This window comes from Ostrinia nubilalis, chromosome 24, assembly GCF_963855985.1.
Source record: "Ostrinia nubilalis chromosome 24, ilOstNubi1.1, whole genome shotgun sequence".
NCBI classification, from domain to species: Eukaryota; Metazoa; Arthropoda; class Insecta; order Lepidoptera; family Crambidae; genus Ostrinia; species Ostrinia nubilalis.
Genome location: NC_087111.1, coordinates 11,395,846 through 11,409,471, shown reverse-complemented (window position 1 = coordinate 11,409,471; position 13,626 = coordinate 11,395,846). Strand labels below are relative to the sequence as shown.

Here is a 13,626-nt window from a genome sequence, read left to right as displayed (position 1 = left end):
TCGGGAGAAGCGGAAGATAACGTTATAAATCAATTTTAAGATCAATTCACAGTCCTGATTCCTGGACTGAAGGACTCCTGAGATTCTCTCCTACTAATAATCAAGTTTACTGTGATTCAAACTTCAAAGCCTTTTAGACAGATTTCCATGAATATTACATGGCTCAATCAAGCTTTCTGAAACACTTTTTAGGGTTTAGTACCCAAACAAAGGGTAAAAACGAGAACGAGCTTCCACGGAATCCTTAACATATAGAAACTGGCTATCTTAGAGAAATAAAACGTTTTAATGTAAAACGTTTTTCTCTGACCCGAATAAGAGAAAACTGCCATAAAATCAATAAATTTGTAAAAGTAAAAAGAAAATAAGGAAGTTTGCAAAGAAAGTGAGTTTCTTTAAGATTAATGGCGCGTATAAGTGCCTGGGCAGGCACCACCATCGTTAGTTGCGCCATGACAAAGGCTGGGGATTAACACCATGGGTTGCTGCTGTAACTCTATCAAAACTGTGGAATGTCAATATAAATGCCACAAAATGAAAATGGAAACTCATGGTAATGCTTACTATGAGACAATTTGAAGCTGGTATCTACTGTCTTTTCGGGCTTGATAATCATATTGGCGATTTAGTTTTTCATAACAATAAGCCTCCAGATGTTAAATAATAACGTTATTTATAAAACTTCAATAACAGTTAAAAAAAAGTTAAGCCACTAAAACTAACCATATCTTTATTTTCTCCCAACCAACAACGATGCAAGATAAAATAGTTTTATAACACTTTATGCAATACCATATCAGTTTATTTTAATCTTTAATTAAAATATACTCGTATTCTCGAGTTTTCGTCAATTATTTTAAACATTCCTAAGTTAGTGTAGATTTCACTATATTTTCAAATGTTTGAATTTTCCGCTTTCTGCCCCTTGGCTTGGTGGTTACTCTCACCTGCCTAATGAGTGTGAGGTAACGGATTGGAGACGAGCCACTTTTTAGTTACTCATTAAACGTGTTTTATATAATTGTTGAAGATACCATGGAGAGCAATTAATTAATAAATGTAGAGTTCAAGAGAGGTGGAATGAATCTACTTTTTCCTGGCAAACTTTACTGGTACGGTAAAAAATTACAAGGATACGTTGTCGTACGAAGCATTTGCATTTCTGATTAATATTTACAAGTTATCACAAGGCTATAAGTTAACTACCTACTACGGGAACGGAACTATTCCCACCTCTCGTACCCACCGCTGCAACTCCTGTGTAGCCAGGATCTACAGCTTGACCGCCAATAAAAACCCAACCAGCGAAGGTCAAGTTTGTCCCAGGGGAAAGTTAAACGAAATTAATCAGAAGAACGTAGATGGAGTTCAAAGTTAAGGTTCGACTTCCCTCCATTGCAAAGCAGATGACAGGTGACAAATAAAGGTTTAGTAACCTTAATATGAAATATCTTATATTTGAATTAGAGTAGACCAGCACTGGTGTCTTGAGCCGCAGACGAATGACTTATTTTACGACAGTAACTCGCGGCTCTGTCCGTTTTAATGGTCCCAGAGGATTCCATCAGGTTTTAGTATGAAGGCTGTACTCTACTGGATGGCGGGGAGAGTCTCACGCAACCCACTAACCATCCCCATCGGCCAGTGAATAAGCGTAAAGCAATTCTTGAGCCAAATAAGAGTTTTTACAACGGCCGTTTGGTGTAGTGGTTCAGAACGGACTACTATGCCGAGAGGTCCCGCGTTCGATTCCCGGTCGGGCAGAAATTGAAATGATGAATTTTAATTCCTGTGATGGGTCTGGGCGTTACTATGTATAATATGTATGTATTTACAAAAAAAAAGTATTTAAGTATGTTTATATCCGTTGTCTAGTACCTATAGTACAAGCTTTGCTTAGTTTGGGATTAGAAGCGTAATGTACCTAAAATGTCCAATGATATTTATTTATTTATTTACAACAAAAACTTATAACCTGTTGTGCTGTTGATAGTTTACAATTTTGTTTCAAATACAGAGCAAGATCCTGTTCGATATTATTCATTGCGCAAGAGCAGCAGCCGCGAATTAATATGTAACGAACAATTGAAATTACACATTATGCAAATGGCCGCCTGCTTCGATGGGCTCGTGGAAATGAAGGTTCGATTTTGAAAGAGGAATCCTTTTATCGATAAGAATGTTACATGGAACACCATCATCATCATCGTCAGTCATCAGGTCATGTGGGAGCACGACTCTCTAATTTACCACAGGCAAATGGAGGACATGGCCTGATGACAACTGGCGATTGTCTTTCCAGTTGTAACCGGAGGGGGTGACTATTGCTATAATTACTTTTCCATTTGTCCACTATTATAATAATAATAATAAATGATTCTTTATTCAAGTAACCAGGACTCCGACTAATCAGAACACAGGATTATGGGGGACAACGGCAGTACGGCTAACACGAAAAACTTTCGAGTTCAAATCGTTTGCGTACTCGAATCGACATCAAAAGATTTTGTAAGAAAACTACAACAGCGCCCTTGTGAACGTGTCGTAAAGTGAACTTAGTATGAGATGTGGTTGCACGAAACTTATTTTGAGAATCAAAATTGTCACGTTATCGTTTAATTCGAAGATTGAATATCGAATTTTATCGAATACGCAAACGATCCGAAGACGAAAGTTGTTCATGCTAGAAGTACAGATGGGACTACTGGGAATAATCGCCGGTGATCCGGTTAAAACAAGGTTTAAGATAACAGTTATTTCGGTGTTCAAAACAAACAAAATCAAGCAAAAGTAATTAGATTGTGGTTGGCCTTCCGTGGCGGTCGCTGTCTGTCCTTTTTCTGCAATTAGCATATTAATAATAAAATCGATCACGTGTTTTATGTTAAACCTAATTATATTGATTAAACTAATAACGAAGAAAACGTTTTAACAATAAAACTATAAATAAACGATGTCAACAAAGCAAAATACTTAGAAGTCTCGTATTTCAGCCATAGAGAAACATACATGTAGCTTTTTAAGTCAATTCAGATTAATGAAAAGCACATTAGTTACTAAGTATGTTGCTACGTAATGGTACCTTCTACCTATAAATAAACTTCTTTAATAAACTGCTCTTCATCATAACCGAAGTTCAGATTCAAATTATGATAGAGCGAGCCTTTTTATACTAAGCTAAAAGCTTTCCACTAACCCACAGAGGTGACTTTTCCAGAAGATGCCTACTAATTCACGTGCATGAAGGGATTTTCCTTCCGTGGTTAACCATTGATTTACAAATTATGGTTTTTCCTACGATAATATTAAACCCAAGGTTAAAAGTTAAGAAAACATATACTTAGTTAAAGTGCAATTAAAATTTAATTATAGTTAACAAAAGCATTGTTCATCCAACTTGGAAACTACTAACGCCACCTATTGGAGTTATACCACAACGCGTGCTAATTGATAGCATTGTAACACTGGTTCCGACAGATGGATCATTCGATGTAACATTAACATCGTAAAACAATAGATGGCAGTGTTTTAATTCGTATCAACAGCCCTTTACAGTCCACTGCTGGACTATCATGAGCCTCCTCCACTTAATGAGGGCTATCGTTTTAGTGCTCACCAGTTAGCGCCACTGTAGAGTAAGGTCCTGTCACTTGCTAGTAGCGAAGACAGTGGCACCAACTGGTGAGCGCGAAAGTGGTAGGAGGACTATCGCATTTGCACTCATCAAGATGGCGCCACTGTAGAGTAAGGTCCTGTCAATCGCCAGGGGTGCCAACTGTTAAGTATAAAACCGATAGCCCTCATGGGAGGGTTTTGCCACGCTTGGCAGGCGGGTTGGAGACCGCAGTTTAAAAGATTAATGTTCATCAGAGACCGCTGCTGCTCGTTCTCTGTTGAATGTGTAGTCCCTAAACCTACGCGCAGACCATCGATTTTTCGTCGGCCGATAGTTTAGTCGGGCAGTTGATCAGTATGGGCATGTATGGAAGTGCACACATTACACCGATTTGATTTGGCCGATTCTTCATACAATTTAAAATCGGGCACAATATCGACCAACTAAAAATCGGTGGTCTGCGCCTAGTCTAACGCCCGTTTCCTATATTCAATCCTTATCCAAATCCGGATTACAACCGTCATATTTCCAAAATGTTCGATGCATTTACACTTTAATATTGTTTAAATAGTCTTATAAAAAATATAAAAATGTAAAAAAATCAAAAACCGCAGATATTTTGGCCAAAAACATATTAAAATTTGACAGTTGACAATCCAAATCCGTCCAATTTGGATCAGGATTAAATATAGAAATCCAGCATAAGTCGCGTCTTACGACACCCGGGCACCCGCGGGAAGAGTAGGGGTTGCGTTGGTGACAAATGTATTCTACTTTACCGTCACCACACGGCCATGTTTGAATGGCGGGCGTGAAGTGAATGAAGTGCTTTAATAGCGGACTAAATTAAAAATGTTTAAAATTAATAAGGGTGAATTTCGAGTAAACAATCAGTAGCATGTAGGTTATTAGGCTCGCCTCCCGACCTCCCCGCTGCACGCGAAAGTGAGTCTTACGTCACTGAACAGGTCAGTCGACATCTCATAACAGTTGCATCATTGGAAGGAAGTTATGTGAGGCTTGATTTGTCTCCGCTAATGTCTGTTTATGTGTAAAGCTTATTTTACTTAAACATTTTCTAGAATATTCCATTGGAAATGTCATGAAGTATCAGGGAATCGTTTCAGCCAAATAACGTCCATTGCTGGACAAAGTTCTCCCTGAAGGATCTTCTTAACGACATAAGACAATATTAAATAAAAATACATTTCAACGTATCAGATTCATAATTCTTATCCTACACACTTTACTAGTTAATTTAACATCAAAATAATTAAAACCGTATTGCGTCAAATTAAGTAATATTACGGTATGTAGGTACTTGTACTTTCCTTCGTAGAGCTTTGCACTTTTAGCCAAAGTGTAAGGATAATACTTAAGTTGTTAATTACTACCTACTTTGTGTCGAAAATATACGTAGACTGTATGACCATAATGGTCATAGAGCATTAATTTTTCAAAACAATTGGTATTACAAATTTACTTGAATAAAGGTGCATGAGTGTGGACGAATCGGGCAAGGTTATTTGACAGATAAATTCCTAGTAGGTTATCAGGTATTTTATCAGTAACTGCTACTGTTTACAACATTCATTTAAAATATTATATTAACTTACCCCGTTGTCCAGCTGAACATTTGCCTCACACGCTCCGGTCGCAAGTCTGTCGGCGCTGCCATCATTTCTGTAAGGAAAATACACGTTAAAGAGACTATTTAAAAAAAAAACTTTTGCATACATCACATAAATATCCTTTAGACGTTTCACACTGCTCCATCTAGTCCCAAACTAGTACTTATGTATTCTGTGCTAGTACTATGGGCACAGAATAATAATAAGTACTCTATGGGTACCAGACAACGGATAAAAACATACTTGAATAGTTTTTAAATACAACTATATTTTTTAATCGAAACTACTAAGCCGTTGGCTTCACAACTTAACTGATTACCACATAAAAATTAGAAATGAGGACATTAGGTGTCTCCCAGCTATGGAAGAAAGTCGAAATTATATTTCGCCTCCAATTTTTTACTGGTATTCCACACGGTATATTAGGATCTTCAAAATAATCCTACTATCCTACTTATAATATTATAAAGGCGAAAGTTTGTGTGGATGTCTAGATGTCAGGATGTCTGGATGTCTGGATGTTTGTTACTCTTTCACGCAAAAACTACTGAACGGATTTTGATGAAACTTTACAGTATTATTGTTTATAACCCAGATTAACATATAGGCTATAATTTATGCCGATCTGTGACACTAAATTTCACGCGGGTGAAGCCGCGGGCAAAAGCTAATATTGGATAATATGGTCAGGCCACGGTGTCAGTCACAGCAAAAATTAAAGGTGAAGAGGACGCAGATTCAACTGTTTAGATTCTTCTGATTAATTTCGTTATGAGTTCCAAATTCCAAGACAATGAAGAATGTTCACTAATTTTGTTTTTTAGCTTTCTGTATTCTCTGTTAAAAATAAAAAATACACGTGAAAGAATTATTTCGATACGTCAATTAGTTTCTAAGATATTGAATTTTAAAAGTGCGGGCGGCGGCCAACCCGCCATTTTATGCGCGTGACGTCATATTACAGTGACTGGCTCATATTTGTATGGGTGGAATCTTGCAAGCTGAATTAAGACCCACTTCCAGGCAACCGATTAAGCTGAAATTTCGCAAACACATGTGATTTGGATGACCATGCAATATTATGATGACATGGAGCTGATCTGATGATGGAGCTGGAAGGTGGCCATAGGAACTCTATAATAAAACGACTTAAATCCATCGAGTTTGGGCTCGTTCGTTTTGTATTGATGAGTACTTTAATTCTATATAGTAATCAGGGTCTAATGATGGAGCTGGAAGGTAATTCGCAATAAAACGATACAATCGCATCAAGTTTGGGTTTGGTTCAATTTTAATTTCTGTGATGGGTCTGGGTGTTAATATGTATAATAAGTTTGTATTTACAAAAAAAAAATGTATTTAAGTATGTTTATATCCGTTTTCTAGTGAGCGGACATGTGAATGTACGTCACGCGGGGTCACGTGACCGTCGGCGGGACTCAATATTTAAGCGAATTTTGAATGCCTATAAAATCATAACTACTGGGTATTTTTGAATGAAATAAAAACTAATGTATTTGTAAATGTAAAAGCTTAACTGTAACAAAGGTTTCAAGTGATTTTGCATACCTAGTAACATTCTCAATTCAGACCAGGGATTTTATGGACATCCGTAACCGTAACCGAAACTTTCGGATATCCCAAATAAAACAATATCCCTAACCGTAACCATAACCGATTCAAAGGTTTCGGATAGTTTCGGATGTAGGCAGAGTCAAGCAAGTCCCTACGCTGATTTAATGATTGCATTTTGAAGTACATGAATTTTTTCCCATAAGATAAAAGCTTTTTAGTGAGACCAAAAGAAGGAGACAGAAGCCAAAGAAATGTCTTCTGTACCCATTCTATTCGTAAGGCATGTACTGTGTTGGACCTCTATTGGAATTTGCATTCTATACTTAGCACAGATATCCATAACCGTAACCGAAACACTCGGATATCCGAAATAAAAAAATATCCGTAACCGTAACCGAAACCGGTATAATATTATTCCAATATTCGTAACCGTATCCATAACCGAAACTACATATCCATAACATCCCTAGTTCAGACGCCCCATTAGAGTAGCTTCGCGAACATAATAAGGTCACAGTGAGGACTTTGATTTGAGCACTTTAAGACCTTGTCGTAATATCGTCAGCTAACTGCAAACATTTGGCAAAAGAGTGTTTGAGTGTTAAAGTCCAACCCGTACTAATATGCAAAAGTAACTGTCTTTCTGCTACCTTTTCACGTATAAACCACCGAAACCATTTAGATGAAATATGGTAAAATAGTTATTTAAAGCACATAAAAATTGAGGTACTAAAAGCAAAGTTAATGCCGTGTGTGGCGTTTTCTACAAGTTAACCTTTAAGCCAAACAGAAAATTTGAAAGTTAATGACCCATGAAATAATTTGGGATATTTTTTCTTCAACAAAACAAAATGTTCCCTACATTCGCGTGATAAAGTTAAGTTTAAGCACCTGTGACAGATCGAAATTCACTTGGGCGAAGCCGGGGGCAAAAGCTAGTACTCATTATGTGGTATTACTATGATTTATTATTAACTACTTACATTTGTCTACCATTTAGCGTTGTATATGTACATTGTACAGTCGACAGCGCCTCAGAATATACATATTTAGGGTTCCGTAGTCCTGACAATGAACGTCCCCCCCCCCCCCCTCTAAAAACTAAACTGTTGGCTTGAAAAATCTGGAAAAATTCGTAATAATACTGCTTTTCATGAGCTTTCAAGGAAAATTATAGCGGTTAAGATAGATCACTTAGTTCACCATTTGACTCATGTATTATTAAATTTCTTAACCAGTAAAAATTCCTTAGAAGGAAATATGAAAAGTGACTTTAGATGAAGTAATTGCTTGCTTCTGAAATATATTGTGGTAACGACGGACGACTACTACGCGTGACACGACACGCACTTGGCCAATTTTTTGTTATTGCAAAATAGTGTCTAATACAACTACACAAGATGACACAGTGTTTAACTTGCTGTGCTGCCATTTGTACATCATTAGAGGTATTACGCGCGTATTCACAAACAATACTATAAGGTCTCACAGTGCGCGTGGACGCACAGGGTGATTACACTAACCAATAACAGAGCTCTATTTAATGCTGTGCGTTCGATTTGCTGCTTCACTTAAGCAAGCATCGTTTGTGAATACATACATGCGTTAGTATATGCATAAATGAAGCCTATTTGACCGGATAATCTCTCATAATACTCATAATAGCCATCCAAGATGGCCGCCACCTCGCTCCGTCCTGACACCGGCTAATTGACGTGATTGCTGCAATAATTACTATTGTTAACCTATTTATCGTCAGGGAAACTGTTTCAATACCTCTTCCACCTTACGTAAAGTATAAACGATCATTTGTTCAATACGGTAGGTCTTCTAATTTAAACAGTTATACAATGTGGACCCAGTTAGGTCACAGTAACTTTTGGAGGAAGGCAGAACGATTTTAGGAGTTTAACCGATTGAGTTTGGTGGAAATGTCGATTATATGATTAGGAATATTGATAGAAGGTAATTTGTCAAGGAGTAAAATATAAGATAGTTCGTTATCTCGGTTTTGAAAGGAGAACAATAAACTCTACTAAACTCTGACAAACCGAAATTCGTGTGGGCGAAGTCACGAGTAAAACTGATGCTGATAAAAGTGTGAGAAGGAACTAGTTAGAGTCAATGGCAGCAAGTTATAAAAGATTTCATGCCCACTTGACTCCTATACTTGACCTATCCTCAACTTTCGCATTGTTTCTAAAACAATACAGTGGTTTATTATCGTTGAAACTAGTTCATCTGTATTTCCCTTGGGTTTATACTTAATTGACTGTTTTATTCTACAACTTTCCCACTATAACGTTCAAAGTAATATAATTATAGTAATGTTAACAATAACAAGGCATAAAATCGTGGAAACAGGCTGCGATGTTTGCTATTGTTAGTGTAATAGTGAAAGAAATAAGGGTGATTTAGCTGACAATTGATAATAACTATAATCTATACTTCTTCTTCTTTTCGTGTCGACAACAAACCTAAACAGTGTCAGCCCAAAACTCCGCTACAAGAGCGGCGTTGTATACTAATCTTCTATAGTTTTATACTTAACTGTACTAATATTATAAATGCGAAAGTAACTCTGTCTGTCTTGCTTTTAAGCCTAAACCTCTGAATCGATTTTGATGAAATTTGGCATAGGGATAGTTTGAGTCCCAGGAAAGGATATATGATAGTTTTTATCCCGGTTTTTGAACAAGGGACGCGCGCGATAAAGTTTTTCTGTGACAGACAAAATTCCACGCGGGCGAAGCCGCGGGCGGAAAGCTAGTACCTTAATCATATAAATAACTAGCCGAGTAGCGGCCGCCCGCAACTTCGTATGCGGGATCCTGTGTTACCCACTTAGGGGTGGAGTTTCGTAAAATCCTTTCTTAGTGAGCACCTACGTTCTAAAAGGAACCCCCATGCAAAATTTGAGACTCCTATCACTTGTAGTTTCTGAGATTTCGTGATGAGTGAGTCAGTCAATCTGTGTGACCTTTCGCTTTTAAAATATAGATAAGTAAATATCCTTAGGTATTTTAAGGCTATTATCGCAGCCTAATGGTTGCCGTTGGGGTTTAAAAGTTCTCGAGTGGCGACCACGGCGTAGGCAGGCATCCTACTAAGTGGGCCGACGATCTGGTAAAGGTCGCGGGAAGAACCTGGATGCGGGCAGCGCAGAACCGTTCATTGTGGAAAGCCTTGAGGAAGGCCTTTGTCCAGCAATGAACGACATTTGACTGAAACGAACGAATGAATGGTGTATGTTTCAGTAGCTTATTAGCGAAAGGTTGTGGGATCAAATCTCATCTCAGTTATTTGACTTTTTTCAAGTTTAATAACTTTACATTTTATATAGAAAACAGTAGAAATCTATTCATAATTTTAAACAGTTATTTATTGTTATTATTAAAACACATGCGTCTAACGAAATCAATTTCTTCTTGAGATGTTTATTACCGAATGAAAAAACTGCTTAACATTTTGATTAGTTTTGTTAACAATCGCGATGAATCTTATTTGTATGTGATATAATTTATATTAAATATGTTACAATATTTTTGTGAAAAAATCTTGTATTTTATCTTTTACGCAGATTCATTAACAAACATACATATTTGCCTGAAGACTGTACGATTTACAAAGTTGTGTGAAAGTTTGAAGAGTTCAATAAATATTTCTAAATAAAAACCTTAGCACAGAATACATAATAGTAGCAACAGAAATTGCACTCCTTTGTGTAGGATCAGAGGCCGGCATTTTAACGGTAATAATAATAATGCAAAATATCCAACGCACATGGTGCATTCGAAATCGCACCTTACTACTACGCTCACAAGAGCGCAATTTTTTTGTGTTCATAATTGATCTACCTCACAGCTCAAGCGTCAGGGTTGTTTAAGCAAAGTTAAATAAATAAAAACTTAATTTTAAGAAGTATTTATTGTATTTACGATTGGTAAACTTTAATCTAGTGGTGTTTGTATAATCGTACCTTCTCTAAAGTACCTATTAATAAACTTCAGTGTTGCGATAATTCGAAATTGGACAAACAGTTTTAAAAGGTGTAGTGTCGTAAAATAGACACGGTGAAGTAAGGTTAATGTTTTATTAGCTAAAATAATTTTTTTGCTACAGTTTTTAGTCATTAGTATTTCAAAATTATTTAAAAAGTGTAGTTTTTTAAATTATTTAAATCACTACAGTTAATTATCATTCCTAAATATTACGATTTTACATTAAAGAAGAATAACAGTGCTGTTGGAACAATAAACCTTGATTGCGACGATGATCGACCGAGCGTGTATAGAAATACGCGTGTGCTCACAAGCGCGTGGCGGCCCACGGTGGGCTGATATTAGAGCTTCATAGACTTAGCGTCGCTCAAAAATCAAGTGCCTAATTTTGAAAAAATAAATACGCCAATGTGTTCCCTTACCAAAAAGGAATATTTTATGTTATGTAACGTTTCTTGATAAAGTTATTATTTAATAAGTTATTGACAATTTCCTTTTTTTTTGTATGGAGCTCAACATTTATTTTTATTTTATTCGTTATTCTTAAGCTTTCTTAAGAAATTGACTTTTGTATTATGTAATGCAACATATAAGCTATGTTATCACCAAGTGTCGCATTTCGGAAATCTTCGGAACATTGTCATTTTGGACTTTAAAATAAAAAAAATTAAAAATTTAAATAACTGCCAAATTTTGTAAAAATAACTACGCCAATGTGTTCCTTTGCCAAAAAGAAATATTTTATGTTATGTAACTTTTCTTGATAAAGTTATTATTTAATAAGTTATTGACAATAATTACTTTTTTTTTGTATGGAGCTCAACATTTATTTTTATTTTATTCGTTATTCTTAAGCTTTCTTAAGAAATTGCTTTTTGTATTATGTAATGCAACATATAAGCTATGTTATCACCAAGTGTCGCATTTCGGAAATCTTCGGAACATTGTCATTTTGGACTTTAAAATAAAAAAAAATTAAAACTTTAAATAACTGCCAAATTTTGTAAAAATAACTACGCCAATGTGTTCCTTTGCCAAAAAGAAATATTTTATGTTATGTAACTTTTCTTGATAAAGTTATTATTTAATAAGTTATTGACAATAATTACTTTTTTTTTGTATGGAGCTCAACATTTATTTTTATTTTATTCGTTATTCTTAAGCTTTCTTAAGACATTGCTTTTTTTATTATGTAATGCATCATAAAAGCTATATTATCACCAAGGGACGAATCCCGGAAACCCTCGGAACATTGTCATTTTCGACTTTAAAATAAAAAAAAAACGAAAAAAAAATTACTGCAATGTTATGTACTTTCTTCCGTACTACCCTAACGAGGTGAAGAACTAAGCACGTTTTTTTATAGTGGTGTTTCCAGGAGGCCTAATCCACTTGTAAGATTATTAAAATATGTTTTATGGAAATTAAGCCAGTGTGAAGTTAAGTTTATTGGTTATTCAGAGTCAGTTTCTGAACCGTGAAATAGGCTAATGTCTACAAAAGTAAAGCTTTCTTTCAGTATCAGTATCAGCCTCATCATCAAATTGATCATTTGATCAAACTTTTTGCTGCTGTTGATAAAACTTTGTGTTTTCTATGAAGTTTATATTATTATCTATATCTGAGAATCAGATTTTAAAAATAAATTGTGTAAAATATCTTCATTAGTTGCTCTCCTGCAAAATTCGAGCGTGGTGTAGTGCTTTCTGATTGGAAGTAAATATCTTTTCCGTGAGCAATAATTTTGTATGCTTGCAGGCATATACGTATGTAGAGCTCCATGTACGTTGTATAGTTTGGTCTGCGAAACAAAATTTGCGAAAATAATGATTCTAGCGTTTTAGGGCTACTTGTAAGTGCCTAAATGAACGTTCGGTTTGATGTCTCCAGATAAAATGGATAAGGGAAAATAAGGTTTCTAGCTCCACTTTTTACTATCGACTCATTTCTTTTTCAAATTTATGAAGGAGACCCATTTTTTTTTATTCAAAATAAGCTGCATTTAATTATTGTCGACCTATTTTAATGTTAACAATGAAAAAAACTTAATGGACGCGGAAATTGAAAATTTAATAGATCTTAATAAAATTCTGGAAGCAAAACAATCTCGTAATAACTGATTCTCACTTGATAGATACACAAATAATATCGTTGATAAATGGCAGCTCTGCACAAGCAGCGATGTGATATTTGCAAAGCCATATCAACAGAAATGAATAATTTAGACGTAATTGCCATCAAGAAAGGTTTTCAACACCACCAAAAAGTCCACTATAAATGATCAATTTCATGTCTAGGCTGATACTGATAAAGAAAGCTTTACTTTTGTAGATTCAGAAAGTGGCTCTTGAGTGTAACCAATAAACTTAACTTCAAACTGGCTTAATTTCCATAAAACAAATATTATATTATAGTAACCTTAGTAATCATGTGGATTAGGCCTCCTGGGAACACCAATATAAAAAACGTGCTTAGTTCTTCACCTCGTTAGGGTAGTACGGAAGAAAGTACATAACATTGCAGTTTTCTTTTTCGTTTTTTTTTTATTTTAAAGTCGAAAATGACAATGTTCCGAGGGTTTCCGGGATTCGTCCCTTGGTGATAATATAGCTTATATGATGCATTACATAATACAAAAAGCAATTTCTTAAGAAAGCTAAAGAATAACGAATAAAATAAAAATAAATGTTGAGCTCCATACAAAAAAAAAGTAATTATTGTCAATAACTTATTAAATAATAACTTTATCAAGAAAAGTTACATAACATCAAATATTTCTTTTTGGCAAAGGAACACATTGGCG

The 13,626-nt window shown here is 35.5% G+C and overlaps 1 protein-coding gene across 1 annotated transcript in view; it reads right to left on the bottom strand.

Moving 5' to 3' along the window:
- The window catches only part of LOC135083939 (ABC transporter G family member 23), a 134,493-nt gene that overhangs the window by 108,209 nt on the left and 12,658 nt on the right, over positions 1 to 13,626 (bottom strand). Inside the window, exon 2 of the mRNA XM_063978704.1 lies at positions 5,233 to 5,299. Coding sequence (XP_063834774.1) covers positions 5,233 to 5,297 — 65 coding nt within the window. The 5' untranslated portion in view covers positions 5,298 to 5,299. The remainder of the gene's footprint in view (positions 1 to 5,232; positions 5,300 to 13,626) is intronic.